Source organism: Falco rusticolus, chromosome 5, assembly GCF_015220075.1.
Source record: "Falco rusticolus isolate bFalRus1 chromosome 5, bFalRus1.pri, whole genome shotgun sequence".
Taxonomy (NCBI): domain Eukaryota; kingdom Metazoa; phylum Chordata; class Aves; order Falconiformes; family Falconidae; genus Falco; species Falco rusticolus.
In genome coordinates, this window is record NC_051191.1 from 11,602,256 (window position 1) to 11,628,957 (window position 26,702).

General features: G+C 36.1%; 1 protein-coding gene across 1 annotated transcript in view; it reads left to right on the top strand.

The window, feature by feature from the left end:
• CTTNBP2 (cortactin binding protein 2) overlaps positions 1-26,702 on the top strand; it is an 89,614-nt gene that overhangs the window by 34,156 nt on the left and 28,756 nt on the right. Inside the window, exons 3-8 of the mRNA XM_037389919.1 lie at positions 267-491; positions 6,042-7,704; positions 14,333-14,536; positions 20,007-20,106; positions 23,437-23,587; positions 24,700-24,954. Of these exons, the coding sequence (XP_037245816.1) occupies positions 267-491; positions 6,042-7,704; positions 14,333-14,536; positions 20,007-20,106; positions 23,437-23,587; positions 24,700-24,954 (2,598 nt within the window). The remainder of the gene's footprint in view (positions 1-266; positions 492-6,041; positions 7,705-14,332; positions 14,537-20,006; positions 20,107-23,436; positions 23,588-24,699; positions 24,955-26,702) is intronic.

Here is a 26,702-nt window from a genome sequence, read left to right on the forward strand (position 1 = left end):
TTGACAATGATCCAGATTGGTATTTCTGTGTTGAATTGAGAAGGGGGCATGTTTTTTATGTAGTGAGTTGTATTGACTATAATGAAATCTGTGTGCAACGTATCTGACTATTTCTTTTAGAGCTTGTAAATGAATACCTAAAGGAAATATTAAAAAAGCATAAATAAGTAACATAACTTTCCCTGTGGTTTAGATCTCTTCTATGTGTGGATGAACTCCAAAGCATGCATTTAGTTTTATTTTTGTCTGTTTGTGTTTTTTGTTAGGCCCGGCGCAAAGAGGTTTTTATCCAGGAGCGATATGGAAGATTTAATCTGAGTGACCCATTTCTGGCTCTTCAGAGAGACTTTGAGGCAGGTGCTGGTGATAAAGAAAAGAAGCCAATATGCATGAACCCTCTGTCCATTTTAGAAGCTGTTATGGCTCACTGCAGGAAAATGCAAGAAAGAATGTCAGCTCAGTTGGCTGCTGCTGAAAACAGACAAAAGAAGGTATCCTGCTACTAACTTTTTTTCCTTTTCCCTGTCCTGACTTGTTCTTTCATGCCCCTTTTTTAATTTGCATCTTTGTCCAACTTGGTTATCATTGCAAGTGTTAAAATTTTATCCTTAATTGTCATATATAGTGAGGTGCTGATTTTCTGGTGATATTTTGTGTGCACACATCTCATTTGTTCTGTGAATTTAGCTCTACTTCTGGAATAATGAAGTATAACTGGTGCAAGTCGATGCAGTATACAAGTGGATAAGTCAGCATGAGCTGAGAAAGCATCATAACAATACATTTTTAAACCAACACCATTGAAGCCTAGAGAAGCTACTGTTATTTTTGTTCTAACCTAAATAGCATAAAATAAATAATTTATTTGCATTTTATACTAGGTGGCTCTGTTTCATAAATCAGTAAAAATAAATTATAACTCTAAAAAATACTTTTTTTATATATTTAGAAAATTGCTGTAAAGAAAAATATACTTTGGAACAAGTATGTTGCAAAAAAAGAGGCTCATATTGAAGATAAAACAATGTCATTTTGAAAGGGAATGGTTGGTTGCATGTATTTCACTAATACGTAAGTCATACATTCCTAAGGCATAGCTAAATATGCATATGTTGGAGAGGGGTTTCTGAGAGAAAAGAGGGGAACGGTAACTTAATAGGCTAATCTAGACCAGGCATTTTGGAATAAGTATAAAAGAGTAGGCATTGAATTGTCCTCGCTGGGTATAAGATGGGTAGAATGTCTTCAGTAGCTGTGAAATACCTTTTGGTGACAGTTTCATATTGATGTTTAAAAAAAACCCAACAATGCTAAGACAAGTGACATAAAATTGATTTTGGTAGTAATTGTTCTTTGGGAAATAACATACACACAAAAGTACTGGAAGTATGCTGGAAATACATGCTTAAATTAATTCAGCAAACCTTTTCTTGTTATTTTAGCTGTATTGTTAAGTTTAAGCATCCCTTCTCTGTTAAAACTTCAGAAAAACAAAAAGCATGAATAATACTAGACTGTATGTATGATACATGAGTCTTGAAACAGTGCAATGGCCTGTGTAGTGAACTGTTACTTTTACTTACCTAGCACTTCTTTTTGACGGCTCTTAAATGTTAGTTTTCTTTTTTAAATGCTTTGTAAGTAAATTGAGATTTTGGAGAAGGGATTGTCTCAGCATAAAAGTGAGAGAGTAAGCTTCCTAATTCTGACTGAAGAATGATATTGGGAGAGACACTGACACATCTGCCTGGACAATTGGGTTAGTTTCTTGTTTCAGTGCATGGCAACAAGTCTCTTCTTGCTCCTAAATTCTTCATCTATCTCTGGCTTTTAGTATATGGACAGATACATGCCTGTAAGATGAGCTTACAATATTGAGAACGTGTCTCAAAGTCAGGGTATTGATATGTAAATTCTGTTTTGTCCTTTTTTTAGCCCAGGTTTATTACCGAAGTCGGTATCTGTATGCTTGTCTTTTGTCTCCTAGAAGAATACATGAGATAATTTTTTTAATCACTATTTTAAATAGTTTGATCTTAATTTATTTTGCAGTTTGATTCTTACTTTGAGAAGTACCTAAACCCCTAGTACACTCAAACCTAGTCTATAACTTTCAAGCTAAACTTGAAAGTGTTACACTTGAAAGAAACTAATGTTCTTTGAAAATGTATTATTATAATTCTACCATTTTACTCCTTGTAACAAATAGGAAATTTAAATAACACAGGATTTGAAAACAAGCTACATGGTGCTGAGCAGCCATGTGCATGACTGTCTGCAGAACTTGCATCTTCCTCTTTTAAAGACAAATGCTATTTGGAGAGGGAACTGTTTTAACTCTTTTGGGTTTGTGGTGACAGATGACACATCTCTCAACCATCTCAGTTCATTCACAAACCATTTATCCAGTGTTTTACCTTCCCTTAGTTCCACATTTTCCAGTCTATTCTTCATGTCTCAGATCCCTGTGTGGAAAAGAGTAGTGGAGGTATTTTGAGGGATTTCTAGAAATGTTTGACAAGGTAAATGACCCAATGTAAGAAAAAACCCACAGTTAAGCCTAGACAAATGTGACCGAAATACAGAGCCAGCTGCACCTCCTCCCTCCAAGAGTGATTCTTCCTTCTCTAAATGTGTGATGCCTCTATCTTTGTGTTTGGAATTGCCTCACGGTCTCGCTCTTACACTAAGTAATGAAGTAGGTGTACAGCTGTGTTTGTCGTCTTTGGAAATTACTGACATTAAACAGGCTCAGACCGAACTTTTATTCCTGGGGACTTGTTAACTGTGAATGTAGTGACCTTAAAAACATTAGTTGAATAAAATTTTTATTTGATCATAAAAGACAAGTCATAACAATGTCCCAGAATGTAGAAAAAAAGGGGCGCGCACAAAATGACTGTCAGTCATAAGTTTACCATATACCAAAAGCCTAATCCCCAGATGTCATCTGCTTTGTGTTAAGTCTCCATCCTCTTCCATATCTTTGAATGCTTTTTCTGGAGCTGTTATCAAACTTAATTTTGAATTAATTTCCTGGGAACTCAAAACCAGGTAATCAAAATGACAGTTCCTGATTTTTGTCAATAGTTTGCAGAGAAGTTAATATTGGGATGCACATTCAAAGACAGACAAACATGTTTGTTGAAAGAGGCCAGTTGATGTGATTTCATCTAACTTTGTGCTTAAAGCAAATTGTCACCAGCAATACATCTGTTTATCTGTGAATCTGTCTTTCTGAATGCTGAAGACCCCCAGGAATGGCAATACTGCAGCCTTTCTGCACTACTATCCTTGTGAAGAACTTTTTTCCATGACTAAGCCCCTTAAAGGACAATTTTTCATGTTAACATCTTGTTACGGGGCCCAATCTGCCACTACCAAGAACTTGACTCTGTCATCACTGTAAGGACCCTTCAAAAGGAGTGGTATGTTGCTATTAGATCATCCTCAGGCTTTTTCACTAGATGAAGCAAGCCAAACTCCCTCAGCGTTTTTTCACAAGGCATGCACTCAGTCTCTCACCTTTGAAGGGCCTTTGCTGGTTCGTTATTTGTGGGACACTATATTTTTCTCAGTATCCTTTTTTTTACACCCCTTTTAAATCCTTCTTGGACACAGTTCCACATGTTTACATTACTGATATGATTTAGTATATGCATATAGTTAGTACACTGCAAAAATTAGGTCATAGTTAGTTCATAAACTCATAAATAATTACAGCTAGTTCCAAAGCTGATTTCATCCCAGTTATATGTTACAATCTGCTTGTGATTATTTGAAAGTAATGTAATTTCACAACAGTTAATTTATAGAACTAGTCCCTCATCTGAAAGCAAAATGGAGGAATAACAAAGTGTAGAAAATCTTGATAAAAAATATTTTCACTATAATCTTACTGCAGGGTCAAGCTTTAGAAATCATATATATTTCTCATGATTTCTGTATCTGTTTTAACAAAAAAGAAACTGTTGAATGCTTTGCTGTTACTGCTGGGTGCTCCACTTGCTTTGAAATGCTTGTGAAGCATCCAAATGCTGTTGGATGCTTTGAAAAAAACCAATGAAATGCTTGGGGAAAAAAACCAGTTTTTCTACAGGTGAAGAACTATGAATGTTCTTAATACGGTGTCGTCTTCATAGCTTGTTAGTTTAGTTTGCAGCTGTACTGTCATTAACGTAACTGAAGAGTTGTTACTGATACTGTTTGTTTAGCAATGACTAAGAATGCCATATCTTATTTTTTATGTATTTAACACTGTTTTTAAGAAAGAGTGAACTTGTTTTTGTGAAATGCATTGTACAGAGTGTATTGGTTAACCCGGGATGAAGCTCTAAAACCCCAGTGGAGCCCCTCCACTGCAAAACAGTTTTTGAGATATCTGAAGCTAAGGTGTCATTTATAATATAGGTATAATTTCCCATAGTGATCTCTTGCTCGTAGTTCACTGTTTCTTATGATAATGGTATGATTTCAGGAACAAATTTTACTATTACTATAAGATAAATCACACCAATATTGCCATCACCTCTTTATGCTTTTTCCCATTCTTCTGAAGAAAATGGGAGAGAAATTTACAGTCGGGTAATATGGTTAGAAATGTCAGGAGACTGAGACTCATGTTTATCTGTAAGTGTAAATTCATGCAGGATTTATTGTTTGTTCTCTCTATGTCATTTCACTTGCCTTAATTTTTAAGTGTTTTCTTGCATATGAGGTTTTACTTATCATGTGCGAAAAAATTATCCTGAGGACAATGACCTATAGCAGGTGGGATTTATTTCTATTACAACTGCAAACTCTCTGTCTCTTGTGCTCACTTCTTGGTGGCATGAGTGTCAACCCTACTCTATGGTGTAACTGGAGAGTTTAACTGCTGTTTAGTTAAAAATGAATTGTAGACACACGTTCAGTGGAAAAAGCTTCCAGAGCTAAGAAATTTCATCTGCTATTGGAGAGGGCAGGGAATAGCGTGCTGTAGCAACAGGCTTCTGAAAAACTATTTTATTGTAGTGCCTGGGTGGTTTTTTGCCTGTGTGTCTGTCTGGTTTCATCTAGCAACCAAGACAGTATTTTAAGCATTGACTGAGAGGAGATATGCCGTAGCTGTTGCTGATGCCCTAAATATGGCTATTGCTAAGCCGTATAGGAAGCTACTGCATCAGAATGTGAAGGGAGGAGCAGGAAGAAAGAAATCAGTTTTTCTTTTGTTGTGGTTTGACCCGTGTAAAAGTTTGCTTGGGAAATACAAAGCAATTTAGGTTACATTATTACTAGTAGGCATTTCATAAAATGGTGCATTAACTTATTTTTCCAGCACTTTTCTAGAACAGGGTCTTTGAATGAAAGCATAATCAGCAAACAAGATGAATTAGAGGCGATGACTGTATGAATGAGGGGAAAAATTACTCTTATCCATTAGCTGCCCATAGTAGGTAGATTTTTGATTCTAGCTTATAACATAGTTTATACATCACTATGTCAGTGCGACCTTCTGCTGTTGAGAAGTACAGGAAGGTATTTGTGCCTGTGCCAAAAAGTCTCAGAAATGAATGTCTTATGAGCATGATGGACTGTGTATTTCAACCCTAATCTTCTTTAATCTGATGAAGACCTAAAACCTAAACCTTTCATTTCTGGGCTCAAAGTTTTTTTGCAAAGCTCATCTCTTGCTTGTGTCTGGTTCCTTTACTGAGAAGAAGACTTTCTGTGATGTCTTATATCTAATTTCTGGAGAACAGATAGCTCCTCACTCAGGAATCAAAAGCATGTAATAACTTTGGAGAGTCTCTCTGTTTTTAACAGAGGAAAATAGCTGGACTTAGTTGGTCTCTGAATTGCTCTTTAGAGATGCTGATCTGTTTCTTTTACTTGTGTAAAATTATAGCACTTGTGTTAGATATGACAAATCACTTCCCTGGGGCAGACAGGTTATTTCAGGCATACTCTCAAAGGTTAAAATATCGATGTCAGGTTAATATGAGGTTATGTTGGAAGTCTTTATCTTGTTAATGAGAATTTTTCTTTATGATTTCTTACAGTTGGAAATGGAAAAATCTCAGTTACAGAATCTTGAGCTGGAGCATAAAAAGCTATCCACTCGTCTTGAAGAAGAACGAGGAAAGAACAAGCATGTAGTATTGATGCTAGTGAAAGAGTGTAAGCAGTTGTCTGGCCGAATTGTAGAGGAAGCCCAGAAACTGGAAGAAGTGATGTCAAAATTTGAAGAGGAAAAGAAAAAAGCTACCGAGCTGGAGGAGTCGCTTGCAGCTGAGAAACAAAGGAGCACACAAATGGAAGCTCAAATGGAAAAGCAGCTGTCTGAGTTTGACACGGAGAGAGAGCAGTTGCGTGCCAAACTTCATAGAGAGGAAGCACACACCAGTGACCTCAGAGAAGAGAGAGATAAAATGGTCAAAATGATTGAGCAATTAAAAAAAGAGAATGAAAGTAAAGCTAATCTTTCTCTTAAAAATAAAGATAAGAATAAAGATAGGAGTCTTGTTTCTGTTTCTGTTGAAACAGAAGAGCCAAGTTCAAGAACTGTTGCCTGCCAAACAGATACTGTGGTGATGGACAGTAGCACAGAAAATGTTAAGAAGTTGCCTTTGACTGTACCTGTAAAGCCGTCTACAGTGAACCCACTAGTGTCTGGCAATACAAAAATGAATGTGTGTGCCAATGCAGCATTTGTGAAGCCTGTCATTGATAGACAATCTTCATCTAGTGAACTTGTCCCTCCCACGACTCCTGTTCTTACACAGAATCAAAACAGAATTGAGGAAAACGGACCAAGTACAGGCTCATCACCTGATTTACCAAGTAGCACTCCCCCTTTTTCAAACAGTACTTCCCTTTGCGCCCCTGCAGCACCCACTGCCGCAGCTCAGAATTCCTCACTCACTTCATCTATGCACAGTTTGCATTCACCGTCTGCCAACACTACTGGGCATCTAGGCCTAAATCCACGCATCCAAGCAGCTAGATTTAGATTTCAAGCGAATGCAAATGATCAAGACCAAAATGGAAACACAACCCAAAGCCCTCCCTCAAGGGACATATCCCCTACGAGCCGTGATAACCTAGTTTCCAAACAGGTAGCTCGGAATACTGTTACCCAAGTCCTTTCAAGATTTACAAGCCCTCAGAGTGGTGCTCCATCACGGCCGGGGACATCACATTCAATGGAAGTTGGCACTTACCCCCCAGTTGGTAGAATGAGTTTAAAGACTCCCAGCGTATCAAGGATTGACAGAGGAAATCCTCCACCTATTCCTCCCAAAAAACCAGGGCTTTCGCAGACTCCTTCTCCACCACACCCACAGCTTAAAGTTTTAATGGATAGTAGTCGATCCCCAAATACAGGTACAAAAACTGACAGCAAAACCGTGACCTCACCTCTTTCAAGTTCGCCACAAGGAATCAGGGTAATAAATGAGGAAATTATTTCTAAGTCCTCACCTCAGCTGCCACCAAAACCTGCTATAGATTTATCTGTGGCACCTGCAGGCTGTGCCATACCAGCCATAGCCTCATCTCAGGTGGGTGCCTGGCCTTCCCACTTCCCTGGACTGAACCAACCTGCATGTTCAGAAAATTCCTTTGTCATTCCCACCACCATTGCCTGTAGCTCCTCCATAAACCCTGTTAGTGCTTCATCCTGTAGACCATGTGATTCAGACAGCCTCCTGGTAACAGCATCAGGTAAAGGGATTGATATGCTACAAACCGTCTCCCTCTAAAATGTTTTGGTTTTCCTATATGTTTCTCATTTGCTTTATCTTTTTATACCTTTCTCTTTTTTTTTTTTTTTTACTTTCTAAAAGCTGAAAATTTCATTTATATTTTTCCACATTCCAGGGGTATGGGAATTCTTTTGCTGATTAGTAACATTATAAATTAGTTTGCTTGCTGAAGGAGGTCTCCAAATTGAAGGCTTTTTTTTCTTAAAGGTAAAGACGAGTAATGTTTAAAGTAAGTGGGCTGCAGATTATGGTATACTAAAGAAACTCCTTCTTTTGTTTGGTTTTTAGTTTGGTTTGGTTTGGGGATTTTTTTGGTGAATGCTATTATTTTTGGACTTCAAAATGCTTTCTCAGTCTGAAATAATGTTTTGAAAACTACCTCTGCCAGTAGTATCTTACATGGAATATATATTTCAGTGCTTTATGAATCTTTTAGAAAATAGGCCATAGCTGGGGCTACTGTATTCTCCTCTAGCATTAGATGTTTCCACGTTAAGGTATATAATTGCCTGGATAACAGTGCAGTTTCAAATATATCACTTCGTATCTATAGAATATCTTTTATTTTCATTTCAGTTTTTCTGTAGTTCTTCTGATTTTAGTTGTAGGCTTTGTTAATACTTGTGTGTGGCATCTCACAGGTTTGCTTCAACAGATCTCAGCAAAGGGTTGCTGTTGGAGAGTTTAAATATTGATAGGTCGAAGTCTGTAGTCAATGGGGCTATCTGCTATTCATTTTGCATTGCAGTGGGGACTTTGTGTGATTAATGTGCTGCCAACTTAAGGGTATCTTCTTGATGCAGTTAAATGAACAAAGGCAGCCCTGATCTACCTTTCGGCTAATTGTAGATCTCCTATAAAACTTTCTGTCAACATATTTCCCTCCTGCAATCAATATCACCAGAACATTAGTAGAAGCCCTTTAGCCTGACTTGGCACTGCAGTGAGGAAGACAGACACACAGTTATGGAACACTTCGGACCTTCATCAGCATTGAAGAATGAATGGTCTCAAATTTTCAACAGTTATTCTCAGTTCAGCTGTGATACTTCTGTCCCTCATAACTTTAGTCCCTGTATCATCATCATCTATAGGGTATAAAACCTGTGCACAGCTGGTCTGCTTCCATCACACAACCAATGACTTTCTGTTGGTAGCTGCAGTGCTGTCTGATAAGGCAGCTGAACTCACTCACCAGTCTTGGGGAAGCTGTTCCAAAAGCAGCGTGTGGCAAACTTACAGTTCACATTCTTCAGGAATTTTTATTCCCTTTCCACTTCACTGAAGACTTTCTTCATGTTTCTGGTGTAACCTAGTCATGGTTTTAGTGCTTGGCTGTGTACCATGCTGTCAGAATCCTCTCTCCTTTCTGAACTGTGCCATGAAAATATGAGCTCAGAAATCTTATATTCCATTTGTCTGCTGTGTCTCAGAGTTAACAGCCATGGGATTTGATGGCTGCCCATTAGTTGGCTGTTTTTCATATGGATGTCCTGAATTTTCGTCTTAAATTCTATTCCTAGCTGAGTCTGAGTGCCATGTCAGATAAATCATTGGTATGCCAGTATTCCAGATATTCCCCAAACCTCATTTACCTTCAGCGGCTGTTATGCTCCATAATGGAATTAAAATTTCATCAAAAAAAAATAAATCTTAAGATTTTATTACATACAACAAATTATTGACAGATTCAGCTTCAAAGTGAATAGTTTTTGTAGGCAAAAGGCTGTCTTCCACAAATACTATTAGCATGAATCAGGCTGTATTATTTCAGTTAGTATTACATTAAGTAGATGATGTTTGGTATTCATCTGAGATAGTTTTTGAATATTTAAAAAAATAAATCTTCTATGTTAAAAATGAAATTACCACCACTTGACTTCATAACTCCATGTATCGTTATTGCTTTAGTTTGTGCTTCAAAGTTTGTTGTTGTTTTTTTTTTCTTCGGAGAACAGCCTTTTAAACAGGGCTCCTCCACCAAATAGTCAATTTGTGTTTCTTATGAAATTTGTGACAGTTCTCAGAGGTAATTCTCAAAGACAGGAATTTTTTGTCAAAAACTGTTTTGGTGGTTTTTTAATTGTGCTGGTTTATGTGTTCAGGTTGCCTTTCTTCATTTAGAGTCCATTTGCTTGTTTTGGGGAGGGATGGAAACATTTGGGTTCATTTAATCCCCTTATAATCCTTGCTCTGAACATTTGATTCTGTTAGTATTTTGTAAGTGGTGGTGCTTTTTCTGAATTTTTGCAATTACAAATGGGAAACGTATCCCATAATCAGAAGTCTGCAAGGAAAGATTGCTTAAACTCTAGTTAGTGGTCTGCTGTTTTATTTTGTTAATAACGTTATTTTAATATCCCTTCTTGCTTGTTATGATATGTTATTTTAATATCCCTTCTTGACTGACCACAAACAGGCTCAAAGAAGTTTAATATCTTTTATCTGCCATATTCAAGTAAATATTCAGGAGCTTCTTTGTCTTTTACCCAAACTAATGCTTAAGTTTTATTGCACATATTCTCCAATCCCATTTTATTTAGGTTTTAAGGAATATTAATCTGTTTTGTCCAAGTGTTCTGGCGAACTTCAGAACTAAATAAACTTTGAGCAACAGATGTTATGCAAGCATGGAAAGATATTTCCTTCAAAATTCTGTGCTGAGAAGAGAGAAAAAAATAGATTTTATAAATATGTATGTCTTAGAAAAGATAAACCAAATTTAATAACACCATTTTCATTAAGATAATGGGGTCAGTAATGCCTGAATTCATGTCACTTATTCACTTTCTTTTTTTCAGTTGCTTTTTTAAGTATGACTTTTCTTGAAGTGAGCAACATCTAACAAGCTATAAATGCTACTGAAACCTCTTTACCATATCTGCATTTTCATGCCCTCTAGGCACAGGTTCGGTTATTTTATCAATATTCTGGTATATTTTAATCTGTCTTATTTACTTTTTTCAGAAAATGTTTAGAATTTCAATTTTGCTTTCAGTTAAAGCAGAGCATGGTGAAATCTTATCTGTATTTTATTGTATAGTAAGTAGTGAGCTTCAATCAGAATTTGTTCATTTTTTAAACAGTGCAAAACAAATTTAACATGAAAAAACACATTGAAATAATTTATTTTTTTTTTTGTCAATACATCCATGTTTCTTTCTTCTTACTGTGGAGTCAGACTTGATAATAGCCTAATCACTAAAGTATTTTATTTATTAATTTTAAAACTTTCCTAGCTTTAAGAACATAGCAGCTGTTGTGTCTTGGTTCTGGAAAGAGCAACTATTAAGAGCAAACTTAAAATCACAGCAGCAATTCTTTCAGTTACGCATTCTGCTAAATTAATGTGACAGTACCTTGTTTTAGAGATCGGGCATTGTACTGCATGTTGCTTTTTTCATCCCTGGTACAAAAAGACATGAGCTTTTGTGATTACTGTTGAACAGAATGTACATAGAGAAATTACAATGAACATTTATGCCCTGATTCAAAAATCTGCAACAGTGTTTTCTTTAACTTCAGCCTTTGAACTAGTGCCAAAATGCTTCTGCTCTGTTTGGATTTCTACATTTCAATGGCTGTAAGACTTCAAAATGGAAACGATTCTAGGCAGTTGGATTTTCATACCCCTGGGATTTCTGCTTTCACTTTCTTCTTGGTTTTGCGCTTTCTGTGTCACTCTTCAATGAAGTATGTTTTTTATTTTGCTCGTTTCTATAATGATTGATTTATTCTCTATACAATTGGCTTCAAAGATAAAAGCAGGGGGGTGGGGGGGTGGGGGGTGTATGGGACTGATCTAGGCTCTGAAATTAACCATCTCACATTCTGAAGCTGATGCCAGAAGCTGTTTTTGTCTATCCCTCTGCCCTTCATCACTGCATGCCCTACAAGCTTTCACAGATGATTCATATTTTCTAACTTTTTGCATCTGTAATGGCATACCTTATTTATTGGTATTTTCTAATGTTGGTGTATTTAGTTGGATTAATTCAGCTTTGTTGTATTGTTTTACATTGATAATAGAAGCTAAAGTTATGTTTATGTTACTGCCTGGGGTTTGTATCTTTCTCAGTAGAAGGTTTTCATCAATGATAACCTCATAGAATCATAGAGTGGTTTGGGTTGGAAGCACCTTAAAGTTCATGTAGTTCCAACCTCCCTGCCATGGGCAGGGACACCTTCCACTAGACCAGGCTGCTCAAAACCCCATCCAACCTGGCCTTGAACACTTCCAGGGATGGGACAGCATCATCATCATCATGATAATGGATTTCATTGCTGAATTGCAACAACATATTCTTCATTTCAGGGAGCTGAAATGAAATTTAAGATACCACATATGGCACACACACACAAAATCCTTTTATTTTGGCATTTCTGTTAATGATGCTTTAAAAAAACCAATACCAAAAAACCTAAACTATTTTCAATAAGGAAGGGAACTCGGAAATACTATTTACATTACAAAACTGCGTGGCAAAGTGAACTTCATATCTAAATCTTAGTGTCAGGCTCCACAGATTCCCCCAGATAATTCCAATATAACTTGAACAAAGAGTGTTAGCATCTGGAGTGCCACGCAAGCCATGTCCACTATCAGTTAACTACCATGGCAAGACAGTAAAAAATACAGGAATACTATTTTAAAAACATGTATATTTATATTTTTATATATAGTAACAGCTGCTGCACAGTTAGTTTCAAAGAATAACATAAGTTTGGAAAAATAAACACACTTTTATAATGGAAAGGAAGAACAAAAAATAATCTTCAGACCTTTGGGGATTTCATAAAAGTTAACTGTTCTCGAATATTGGAAGTGGAAATAAATTTTTTTACCACTTGAAGGATGTAGTTTACTTTGTATATTGCTTGGGTTTTTTTACAAACTTCAGAAAACACTCAAAATCCTCTGATTAAAAATATTGGAGAAATAAATATTAGTAAGTGTATTAATAGTCAGGAGGTAGCTTCAGAACTGAAGTTACATAAAGATGGATGGAGTTAACTTTACAGTTTATCATTGGTTTAAAGTGGGATTTATAGGGTAACTTCATAGCTGTAGTGATGACTTCTTGTAGTGAATATCAAATAAATTAGTTGAATAATAAGCTAATGTTATGAAAATACTGCAAATACATTTCCTTTACGTAAAAAACTAGTAAACTTAATTTGAGACAAATGTAGCTTACTTTAGAATCTAATATGAAAATACTCCAAGCATTTATTTTTATTGATTTGATCAAACTACATGTTTCTCATTGGGGCTGCTCAAATGATGGATTGTTGTGTAAGTCTGGACCTTAGTTAAAATTTGTCCGGATCTTGCAAGGTTCCCAATTCTATTTTTCCTATAGAATTCTGTTGGGAACTTCCATTTTATGATTTTGGTTTTCCAGAATAATAGAGCAGATCATCCCAGCATGGTAGAGCTACTACTACATGTTTTTTCTAGTTCTAGATGCTGGAGGTTGGATAGCACGTTTATCAGCTTGATGGAGCTGGAGGTAATGCCCTGCAGCTCCTCTTCTGTCTTGGGTGTTGCAGAACCACAGTAAAAGCTGTGTAAACTTGCTTTGTATTGTCAGAATTCAGCCTCATATAATAGCTTATATGTGGCCACAGAATAAAAAGTAATTTATTCAAGAGAAATATATAAAGTAGAATTTGGTAATAGTGAAAATAAGAAAAAAAATCTTTCTCCTATTTTTTTTTTTTTTGCAGTCCTTAATCAAAGAAGAATGCACAAAATTTTCTATACCTTATGCAGCAAGTTTCATATTCTTAACAAACTCCCTACTAAAGCTGATAAGTAATGAACATTTAACCAAGATAACTCCTAAGCTTTCAGAGCTTTGAATTGAATATTATTTTTTAACAGGGTGACTTGAAAGCTTTCACTCATAAATTTTATATAACCCCTTATTGATTCACATTGGACTATTTTATAATAAATTGTTTAAGTATTGCTGAGTAAAAGGAACATTACCTTAAGGTACAGTTCAATGATAAATATATTTATTTCTGTATTTGTGTACATAATTTTTACATTTTATTGCAAACTTATTGGAAGATGCTTAAAGTTAATAAGGGCTCTGCAATTTGTCTGTGTAACTGCAGGTGAGATATAAATACTAAAGTTTGCACCAAGGCTGTAAAAGAGAATGAAATTTCATATGAAAAGTGTTTTCTCTTGGAAACTTTCTGTACATACTTAAAAAAGCCTTCCTGGCATATCAGAAATTACACTAAAACTTGTATAAACTTTTTGGTAGTTTCTGAATTTTAGTAATATAAAGTATTTTGAGACAACCAGCTGCTACTACAGTTCATAACAAGTTTCACATTAACCTTTTGTAACACAATCCTGTTCATTTGCATTAACAACTGTTACCCTATATGCAGTTTTTATTCTTCAGAGCACCTTCTAATGTATAGACAAAGCATCATCGCAAACCTTGTGTGCTATACTACACAATTCCTGTCATTTTGAAGATCCTTTTTAATTTTTAAAAGAACACAGAAAATGCAGAGCTTTATTTATGTGTCTTCCATCTAACTTCTGTTGCTTTAACTCACAGGCTGGTCTTCCTCCCTAACCCCTTTGTTAACAAGTGGTGGTCCTGTCCCCCTGGGTGGCAGGCCCACCCTTCTTCACCAAGCTGCTGCCCAGGGAAATGTCACTTTATTATCAATGCTGCTTAATGAAGAAGGACTGGACATTAATTACTCTTGTGAAGATGGCTATTCTGCCTTGTATTCTGCTGCTACGAACGGACATATAGGTAAGTGACACTAAGTTTTGTTACAATATTCATGTGAAATTGAGAAAGCTTATTTCATAAGTTTTTAATATTAGGTCAAATGCATGATTTTTTAAAAATGTGAAATTGAAACTGACATACAGATTATATGACAAAAGTCATACTATATTGTATATATAAGCTGTGCTTCTGGAGGCAGACTTATGGAACACAGAAAGCATTCTTGCTTGTGGTAACATTCTGCAGGAACACCCATTCTACTTCTCCACTCCTTTCCTCTAAAAAAACGCCAGATATCATCACCCATCACCCCATGCTCTGTGACAAACTAAAGATTTCTTTATAGCAAAGGCAACTTGAAAGAAACAACTTTTCTCTACAGGAACTAAGCAGGAAAGAATAGGTCATCACCAGGGTTTTGATCTTCTGCAGCAGTGGTGAAAATTATGGAAGATCATTTCAGAGTGGTGTGTTAGTTGGAAATAAAATGAATAGTCTTTCTTTTTGAACTTGATGAAACGGCCTTAGTTTTTTCTGTGGGCTCTACTTGAGATAGTTAACATTCTTCTTTTCCTTTTCCACACTACCTCAGTGGTCAGGCTCAAGGAGGTAGCATTTCTGAAACTTTCAACAGTCAGTCTTCATATTTTATGAATGTTTTTACGAAATGAGGCACATATGTTAATAACAGATACAAATTTCATGGATACAAACTGCAAGCGATAATTTTCAGGCTGTTAACATAAGGCTTTTGAACAGCAGCTTTCTTTTAAAATTCCAGTACACGTTACTATAGTTTTTTTCTACCTATGTAAAAATCTCCTAAATTCTTATATTGCAAATAATATCATTATGCTGTTTTGAACACTGAAGGTGAAAATGACAAATACCAATGACAAAAATTCCATTAATTTTTAATAAAGTCAGGATTTTATTTTACAATAGAACATAGTACCTTCAAAGCTAGTACTTTCAGGAGTACTTTGTGATTTTATTTATTTATGTGTATGTCAGTGACATAATTGTAAAACCCCGATCCAGTGTTCAAAATACTATTTAGAGATACTACTCTAATTATTTTTTTTTCTGAAGTATTTTAGAAATCAAAGTAAAGTTAGAATCCAGAATCAATAGCTAGGCAGATACTGTACATTTTTCTGACATGTTCAGGGTTAATTTTGTTACCAGCCACAGGGATAGGAAGAATTTTCCCTCTGTTCGGAATGGTATATTTTCTCTTTGCTTCCTAGGTGCTATGGTTTACTTTGTAGGAACATCTGGGGCTTTTCATCTGACAGATTCGTTGCTGTTGCCAAGACCCTTAAATATTGGAAAGGTCCTTTATTTTCTTCCTTTTTTTTTTTCTTGCAAATTTTATCTTTAGTATTAAACATCGATGTTTATTATATTGTGTGGATTTATTTCTTCCCCCTCACTGGATGTATGTTCTGTGGATTCTTTTAGGCTTACATCCATTTATCATTGCTGGTGTTTGTGGGAGACTGTAACTGACCCAATTCTTTACTCATCTTGTATTCCTAAAATGCTTCGAAGCAATTGCCATGATTTTCAGTTACAGTTACTGAGCAGCTCTTACTGACAGCAAAGGCAATTTGGTTTCTTGTTTTATTGTCAAAAATTTCAAATAAGAAGAACTTGACAGAAATATGAAAACACAATAATAAAACCAAGTACATGCATATGCATCCTGTAATTGTTTAGTATCTTCTACTTCTTAAAACAAAAAATATATTACAAAGTTTTAGTGTTGCTCTTCTAATTAGAGTTGACAGGATGTGAAAAACACTTTGTTGTACAAATCATTGCATCATAGCGACTAAATGGATTGTATGAATTCTGAATAAGGGAATCACACAGCAGCAGTATTGATGTCTCTTTAGTACATTATATGAAAAAGGAGAGTAGTAGATTTATAATATTTTTGGAGAAAGGTTTTTGTGCTTAAATTTAATATGTAATCCTTTCTTTGTTACCTGCAGTTTGCTTCCAAGTGCATGGATAGATGCAGCTGTTCAAAGTGAAGACTTTTAAAAACAGATTTATGTAAAAATATGTAGCTTTAAGAGAGGAAGTATAAGAATAAATCTCTTAAGCTATTAAAAACAAATTTTAAACATTTTTTAATTAACCAGGTGGAAAGAAATGACGTAATTTGAGGAAGGATAAAATAATTTATTGTACAAATTTTTCATTCCATTGAGTAGGATTGTCAATGGTAAGTTACTGTCTTTTAGCTGGGTGGGCTTTTTTCCCCATGGAATCATAGAATCATTTAGGTTGGAAAAGACTCTTAAGATCATCAAGTCCAACCTCAAGACTTAACACATAAGCCTACCCTGGTGGGTGATTGCATCATGATTTAATTTATTGAGAATACTTTCAACCTGGAGTTAGTGACTAAATAGATTTGGAGATTTCAAGAACCCTTTTTTCTTCTAAGTCAACTAACCAGATTTTCTGATTTCTCCTGGGAAACAGTTGGCCAGAAGAAAAGAGTAGATCTAGACTCGTTAAGAGTCAGCATAATGAGTACCTCCCTTCAGAAACAAACAGCATGTTGCAGAGAGTCTGGAAAGAGTGGAAAATGATTGATCTCCACACATTTTCAGTGAAGAAATACAGTATTTGAGATGTATAGGTAACTAGAGAATGGTAGAGCACATTGTAACCAGCCTGGTGGCAGCAGCTGTTACATGCTTTCAGCCCAGTCTATAGAGAAAATTGAGTTACACAAGAGAAGAGAGCACTCAAATATTCTTTCCTATTCTGTCCTATTTGCAAAACACGCAGCCTTCCTGTTCCTCAACAGTTGCCTTTTGAGAGCTGCAGCTGAGGGTTTTTCGAGCGTGTGAAGCTCATAGCAGCTGCTTTGTTTCCTGCACGCACAATCCCCAGTTCTGCATGTCTGAAATGCAGAACTTCAACCCTAAAAATATATGCTAAATACTTTTGTCGTGTTTGAATGGACATGAGGAAGCTGTTCATTTTCTGTTTTAACTACTAGATTGGGATAGCTGAGCAGATCGTTTTGTCAGGCCGCCTTGATTTGATCCATTAACAAAGCAGGAGCCACTTCAGCCTGTTATGCACTTGGTAACATGTAGAGTAGTTCACGTAGCTAATATATCTGCTTGTCTGTATTGTGTTGCTGATCCTGACCATTCTCTGCCACACACGAGGTGACTGACAGAGTGAAATAATAAGAATTCCTGAAACTGAGATGTGAAGAGAATAATAATATCTTTTGGACTCAGCTATGTGCTAATCATATGCATTTATGGTATAATCAATTCTCTTCTGTCCTGAGTATTTGGAGGCTGTGGCGCCCTGATTGATAGGAAAAACTGGAATGATGTGGGAAGTAGAAAGGAGTGAGGTGCAGAGACATACAGCTACATGGAGTCAGCTCTGCCAAGCCACTGGATGTATCTGCATGGTGTTTGCCAGCACTCTGGAAGAACTAACTACCCAGCTGTGGTCGAGAGCAGTAAAGTCTCCAGGTGTTTGTGCTAATACGCTTCCATGTTTTGCTTTTGCTTTGACCAAAACGTTGGAACTGAGTGACAGCATCAATGTCTGTCTTGTGCCTGCCCTTTCGCCCGGTCCTCTCCACTGCTGATCACTTCTGTGGCAGACAGCAGTGAACCAGAGTTAATGAGTCTGGACTGACCCAAATTGCCCTTCTCCAAATCCCATTCAAAAGTCCATCCAGAGGACCCAGGCTTCTTGGAGATAATTGCTTTTTTTACTTGGTACGCCACCAGAACAGGTCATGTAGAGCTTACTCGCTCACGTGGTACGCCTTGTGAAAGTAGCTGTATTTCCTCATGCTTGCACCTGTCCCTGAGAATAAACAGCTCTTTACAGTGATCTTCATCAGAAACAGTATTTCCACATAGATAAGCTACCACCTGAATGATCTGCCAATCAATAATTATGAGTTAACCATACCTTTCTAGAAAGGTGGTCTTGTTCTGTGTGTTCTTCATGGCTTTTGCATGGCTAACATATGCTTTATAAAGAAACCAAAGAGTATTCTAGTCAAATACTTGAAACTGCTAGAAGAAAATTTTTTTCAACATCCTTCATAAACTGTAAAAGTATTCCAGGTTGTCAAACAGGAATCTGTACTTTCAAGTTAATTGTCTAATATAAGACTGGGATTGACAATGGAAAGAGGGGAAAAAAATGTCACTGTTAGCAGAGTATTTTTTCTGTTACAAAGTGATTGAAAATATAATTTGATTTTAATTGGTATTATCTTACAAGTGGAAATACTAGGTTAGTTAGTTAACTGAAAGCTTCTCTATGATTTTAAAAAAATTATTACAGATGAAGTCCTGGTAGCTTATACTGAAAACCAATTTTTATTTTTTTTTTTTTAAAAGACATTTCAGATCAGATTACTTACTTAAAAATTTAAGACTCTTAATTTACATTATAATAATTTATAGTGTTTTAAAATCTTCTTTCTTAATGTTAAATCGTTTATTTGATCAACTCCACAACATCTGTATTAATATTTGAAAGAATTGTAACAGGAGTAAATACATTCAGGAATGGTTCAGGGTAGTCAGGTTTCTCAGTAATTCTAAATATTATGTTTCTGATATCTAGAAATAAGCTTCAGTAGCAAAGCTGGGCTCCAGGACGTTACAGAGGGCTGGAACAGAGTGCACTAAGCGTGCTCAGAAATCAACTCGGGAGTTTATACCTGGTGCCCCAGCTGAGCTTATTTTCAAAGTAGTAGTTTCAGCTACAAAAGACTTGTTTTATTTTGGTTTGAATTTCAAGAATATAAAGCAGGTTAGGTATTTCTTCAAACTTAATTGCATCAAACGATATTCCAATTTGTGGATGAAAAGCAGTCTAATTACTGTGTAATTAATGATCTTAATTTAGCTGTAGGATGATGGAATCAAACTGGTACTATTTTTAGCATGTCGTTTTGGAAATATATGAATGGGAATGGTTTGGGGAGGTTTGAGTTTGTCAGCTTATCTTATTTGTCATTGCAATCCTAAGTCAAAGTGTCCTAAAAAGAAGACTGGCCAGTGTGCTGCCTGAGTTACGTGTAGCTTGTGAGCATCTCTCCTGTGGCCATCGTATTTGGGATGCGTCACATGACTGCCAGTGGGACTGTGCTGCCTTTAGAGGCTGCTGGATACTTTGAATACCCCACTTCGTAGGTATGTTACCTAACCCTGTGGGAGTTGCCAGTGATGGGCACATATTTGGATCCCGGTAGAACCCAATCCAAGCCCTTTTTGCAAGAGTGGTGGTGCCCCAGGGAGTCTGTTCTCACCTCTCTCCTGCAAACTACTTCCGGACCTTCTGCTTTGGTTCCCCAAGGTGTATGGTGTATAGTGAAAAAGACTGGCTGCTGTTACCCCTTGAGAAGTTTTTAACTTCTGGTAGTTTTAAGCACTTGTTTTTGTTGTATCAGTCTATGTTTTTGCTGAATTTATAGATTGTGTGAGATTGCTGCTGACTGCAGAAGCGCAAGTGGATGCTGCTGATAAAAATGGCTTTACACCCTTGTGTTCAGCAGTTGCTCAGGGACATGTCAAGTAAGTGAAGTCTTGAGATTTTGCCTGTCAACTATTACAGAATTTTATATTCTCTTTACATTATATTATATACTTTTTTCATTACATTACTTTTGCATTCTTAGGTCCAAATTCATTTAGCTGTCATTTATTGAAAGCAGCTACTAAAACTCATATTCATATGCCATTCTGGTTTTAATTTTTTTCATTTGTTTTGTTTCCCATTGCAGCTCTTCAGGTTGCTGAACACACATGTATTCTTAGTAATCACAGTATGATACTGGTCTATGTGGGCATCATACCTTTGAATTTCTTAATTTTCTTCATATTATCAACCATGATACAGGATTAACAGAGGAAGGAGGAAAAATTATTTTTGCACTGATTTTTTTTGAAGCACAGAAAACTATCATGTTCAGTGACAAAAGAACATTTGTCTGAACATTCTCCTGAGTGATATAGAATGGGATACTTTAAATAACAAAACATTTTTTAAGGTTTAAGTAGATTTGAAAAACAGAAAATTATGAGTCAAAGGATATTTCTAGAACATTTTCTCAAAATGTAGTTAAAGTAATTTCCTTTTACTTTTGAAGCTCCTAACATTATAAAGATTGGTGTTTTTTGACAGCATGATTAGAAAATACTTTATTCTTTTTTATACTGAGAACCAGTACAGAACAGTTCACCTAGATGATTGATTTTTTTCCTCCCTTTTCCTCTTTTCGTCAGAAGAGCTGAAGGCTGATGATGTGTTTCTGCTCTGCAGCTTTGCTGTGTACCATAAAACCATAGGAAACAGAGCTGAAAGTTGGCAACAACCATTAGATAACCTCTTCCAGAGCATCCTTTCCTAGATAAAATGATTTTACAAATGGAGAAAGTCTTCAACAGCATGACTAGGAATCTGTACTACAGACTTCACCTTCATTTTATGTTATCTTTGGGTTTGATTATCTTTTAGTTTTTTTAATGCTGCATTTTAGTATTTTTACTCTGATACAGTAACATATAGGGCTCAGTCTTTGAATGTTATCATACTGTGATAGGCCCTGACCCAATGAGGAAGAGCGGGATCCCTGTCCTTCTCATGGTCTTCCATGAGTATATAAGGATCATCAAAAATTTTTGCCACTTCTTGGAAGACTTCAAGCCTATCAGCCAACGGGCATCTTTTACTGGAAGTCTTAATCCAGAGGTAGCAGATTCTCACTAAGTGTTTTCAGCACAAAAATAAACATATAAGTTAAATGTTTTGGTGTTTTACCTAAAATCTGTAAAAAGTACATGTGACTTGACAAGGCAAACCAAAAATATACTCTTCATATTCTTCTGCTAACATAAGTATCTTGGACTTTGTTTAAATAGGCAGCTGTTTATTTCTCTGACTTACCCTCACGGTACTTTGCTATATATCATCTGCTGTGTTATGATGTTGCAGACTTTATATTCTTTTTCCCTTAGAGTTACCTATGTGGTATGATATCCTTAAACACTTTTCATGCTTTCACTTTTTTTAGCTACTAAACAAAACCTGAATTTTAAAAGGGAGCATGGAATAATAGCGAGGTCGACAAAAAATATGTAGGATACAACGAATGCTTCAGGATCTTTGATTTCTTGATCACTTCAAAGTTCTGGCTCAGAAAATTTCTTATAGGCAGAATTTGGGCAGTAGTACAGTCTGTCCCCTTTCAAGCATTGTGTGGCGTAGTCTGTGTTGTACTACAGCACTGAGAATCTGGTGTTAATGAGCACTAAACTATCAATTACCCAGTACTTGTATGTGCTAGATTTGCTAGCCAGTCCCCTGTGACGTGTTCATTAATTTTATTCCTGAACTGAGACAATACTGTTGTTCCAGCCCTAGTTACATAGTCAGAAGGAAAAAAAAAAAAAAAAAAAAGTATAGTTTTTTGAGACTCTTCAGTAATACCACCAATTCAGAAAATGCTCTTAGGAGAAACTATCAAAGCAAAAAAGGCCAGGCTGGGTTGACCTTACCTGATCTTGAGGTCGAAAGTCAATATAGTATTTCCGGGATCATTAAATACAATGCAAAACAACAAAACAGGTATTTTTAACATAGCAGACTTAAAACTCAGTCTGACTTGCTCTATGGAGTTGTCTTGTTATGAGCCCATCTTAAGATGATTTTTGTGACTGTATGGTTAGGGTACATGTTCGACATTTGATAAGGTAGAGCATTACTTTTATTCGTATTTTTTCTGTTGATCATTTTCAGAAAGCACAGCTGAGTAATTCATATTAGTGTTATCTGTTTTACTGTCTTCTAAAACTGCATTTTATCTTGAACTTGATTGATTGTCTAACAAAAAAAAATACTTGTGATTTTTTTAATTTGTGATTTCTTACATACTTATATATACCTTTACATTGTTTTAAATATTTAGTCATCCTCTTTGTTATAGTATGATCTCCTAACCAGTAGTTATTTGGCATTACATTAATTGCTTTGAGGCTTCCTTGTTGATATCCTTCTATTTTTATGGGGTGATAAATATTGAGCCAGAGAGATATGGAATTATCTTTGTAGCACTTGTTTGAACTGCAGAGGTAATAGACTGGCATCAAGATTTTTCTAAAGTCTTTAGAGTCGTTGAAAAGCCAGGTTTGGGAAGGGAAAGGGGGCCAACCCTGGCACAAGAACTGGAAAGAAAACTGGATCTACTGCAGGAAGTACAGGATCTTGGATCCATGTAATGGATCCAATAAATGCTGGTCTCTAGTGAGTCACTCTGCAGCGCTCTGCCTCATCTTCTGTCCTCCCTAATGCAGCAGCTGTTACCAGCACAACCCAAGCCATCCTTCTGGAGCAGCCTCCGTTCAGGGATGTGAGTGGTAGGTAGTGCCATAGCTGGTTTGTTGTCCCCACCAAGTTACTCCCTTAGACCGGTGTCCCTTTTGTTGATATCTAAAGCTAGCATTCGTCCTTTTTTTTCCCTTTTCTTTTTAAAACTATTTTAAATATCAGAAAAATCAATGATCAGTCATTGAAAATCAATGTTCCTTTTTTTCTCAGCTGAAGGTTTTTCTTAAGCAGCTGCCATCAGGTTTTTATTAGCCTTCTGAAATTAAATTTTTTACATTCACAGTTTTTAAATGCAGCTATGGTAGTTTAAGACTTATGGGTTTAAAGTAACCTGATTTTCTGTGGTTATACCTGTGTGTGAAATTATACCTTATACTATGGGATGGATAAAATCACAGGTAGATCTGTGTCTATCAAATCAGTACTTTATAAAAAAAAAACATTTAAATGGTGTAAGTTATAAAGAGGTTTTGGATGTTTAACAGAAGATGATTTTACTACCTTATTGTTTGCTGTAGGTGTGCAGAATTATTAATCATGTATCAGGCTGATATTAACCATGCTGCTGAAAGAGGACAGACACCTTTGTACCTGGCCTGTAAAAATGGAAATAGCAATTGTATTAAGCTATTGTTGGAAGGTGGAGCAGATCGAACAGTCAAAACCAGTGTAAGTTAAAATAATTTGTAAAGTTAAAGTGCCTTGTGTAGTACTGAATAACTGCAAACAGGTAGGAGATATTTACATTAAACATTTAGTTAAAGTTTTCTTCAAAGCTGCAATAAACCATGTAATTTGAAATAATATTTTGTTCTTTTCATTATAGTTTCTGTTTTTTTTAAAGCTGTGTATTGTCTAAAAATCTCTGAAATTATGTGACTTCCATATAATTTTAAATATTTCAGATTCCACCTGCAGTTTGCTGCAGACTTTTCTTCAGCACTGGATTTGCAAAGCAGGACTCTTCTGTTTTGACTTATTTTTAAGGTGGAGAAGTGGAGATAGGGAATGTTAGGGTGCTTTATTGTTGTCCTTGAGTGGATCCCCACCCCCAAATTTGTCAGCCAGTATTTTAAAGTCTCACATATCATAAATGGGAGAATATGGGGAAGAAGAATTATCTACAGGAGAAAAGGAGGAGGACTGCCTCAAAATGAACATCTAGGTGTTGCCTTTTTCAGGTGCTTTCCTGAAGTTTTTCTTAAGTCTTTGATGCAAATATTACAATAAATGTTGGTTGTAGGCTTTCCAGAAACACAGCACAATGACTATTAGCTTCACAATACATTCTGCTCCTCTCTTATAGTGAAATTTTTTGATTCATTTATTTTGGATTTGGAACGTAAATATATTTGACTTAAATGAGAGAAAGTTGTGATGTCAAAACCATGAAAATACCTGACTGCTAAATCGATTAATGCAACATTAAACAAATTATTGATAGAATCCATGGTAGTTTGGTACATGATAAGAAAACAGTTTAACAGCATGTAAGTCCTATATCACTTAGACTCTCCCAAAAATTATTGAAGTCTCTGTTGGACTGTCCTTGGAGCAAGCTGTAAAATTTTCTTTCTGTTACATTTTCTTCCCTCTCTTTCTTCCACCTCAGACACATATGAGCAACTGTTTTCCCAAAGGATTATTATATCACTCTTGCTTAACTTTTTAATTTCCAGGCAAAGCTTTCCATTCAGATTCATTGCTGATGTAAGTTCTGCAAACATTTTTCTATGCATTTGGTTGGAGTGTGCTTTCTGCTTTTTTTTTTTTTTTTTTAGGATGGCTGGTCACCAATTCACGCAGCAGTGGATTCTGGTAATGTTGACAGTCTCAAGCTCCTTATGTACTATGGAAAGCCAAACAATGGGAACCCTTTGACTGATGCAGAGACTAATTTAGACTACTTTGATTTGGAGAAGCGAGAAGACAACTATGGCAGTAGCATAAAGCCTGTTATTTCTGCAGATCTCATCAACCATGCTGACAAAGAGGGTTGGACTGCTGCCCACATAGCAGCATCAAAAGGCTTTAAGGTCAGTCTGTGTGAACAAGTTACAGTAACCTGATAGAATTTAGGCAAGATAATCCTTTCTTATCTTTGAAGAACTAAAACTTAGATGTCAAATATAAGTTTGTTATCTAGTTTATTGTCACAATTGATTTAACAGAGAGAGAGAGGTATTTCTAGTGGACAATTCACCCTAGAAGTTAGGTGTCAAATGGAGTGAAGTGTCATATTTAGGTGTCTATTTCTTTTGGGATGACAATAAAAAGACAAAACATGATTACCTGAGATTCAGTTTTTCAAAGTTAAGGCAAGGTGAATCCTATCCTAAATGCCAACTCATTGGGTGTCATGTACTTATTAGTGGAACATAGTTTCTTGTTACAGTTAGAGACGATTTAGCTATAAAGGATTTTTCCAGAGGGAAGGAGGGAAGAGAAAGAAATTTAAGGATTAGATTTGTGCCATAACACATTGTTCAATTTGTTGTTTGGGGCAATCTTTTTAGCAGGCAGCGAGTAAGTTTTTTGGGGGGTGGGATAACTGATGACATGGAGAATGACCTGACAGCTCTTACTGATAATAAACATGAAGATTTCTGGAAAATGAATATTACTTGAAGTATTTGGTATCAGGAGCTTTAAACTTCTAACACTGACTGTTTAAAGGATTATTATTTTTTTAATGACAGCTGTCAGTCACAACTGTGAAACTTTTACCCGGGGAGAAAATAGGGGATACTAAACCCAGAAGAGAGTGAATTTTAGGAAAATATAGTCCAAGACTATGAAAATCAGCTTGTGATTGCATGCTTAATTCAATATCTATTATTATATTTGCTTTTTTTCCTGATAAATTTACTATGATAAATTCAAAATATACACAAATTTAAGATTCAGTTTATTAAACTATTTTTTTTAGAGACTAGCCACCGATCACTCAGCATTTTGCATTACAGAGTCTGGATTCCGTGACCAATGTCTGTTAGGCAGGAATAGACTCTTATTTCAGTATCCACTCATCTAGTTTGAGATGGAGTTTAAGGTATTTGTTATAGTCTGCAAATACCTAAATAGCATGCGGTATGTTGATTCTTTCTGCAATAATATAATCCTCAGGACATTGGAAGCTAGCTTTTATTTACTAAGAGGGGCTTCAGCTAGTTGTTCTCTCTGAAGGCTCTGGCGCTGGAAGTCTTCAGACATACCTATCGTGAATAGCTCAGTTTTGAGTCTCTGAGCACATTCCAAGTCAGCTGTTCAATAATGTCTCTGTCGAGGGTTGAAGTTATTCTTTTAGGTGATGAAGGCAATATACAGCTGGCAGTCAGATTCCTGGTTTCAGTGCTGCAGAGATTTTGTACAATTGTATTTGATTAAGATGCATTTATTGACTTGAGATGTTTGAGATATGAAAAAGCTAAAGAAAGCTTAATAGCCATCTTCAAGCACTGTTAATACTTCATTCTCTAATCCTTTATCTGCACTGCATGTCATTCATGACACTATATAATAGTCGCATATAAACAGTGCTGGCACTTTCACCCTTCTCTGAGATTGGTAGGTGCCATTCTTTACACATGAATTAAGCTGTGGCATCTTGGCTGCTGTTTCATAGGCAACAGAACCAACAAAACTTCCCATTTTACTAAGGGAATAAGCCTCATTTCTTTGTTCTCTTCTACTTGTTTCTTCCCTCTTCTCACTTTCAGCCTCACGGTTCGGTCCTTTGCCTTCTGCTGACTTTGCCATTCATTGCACCCATTTGAGAGACAAG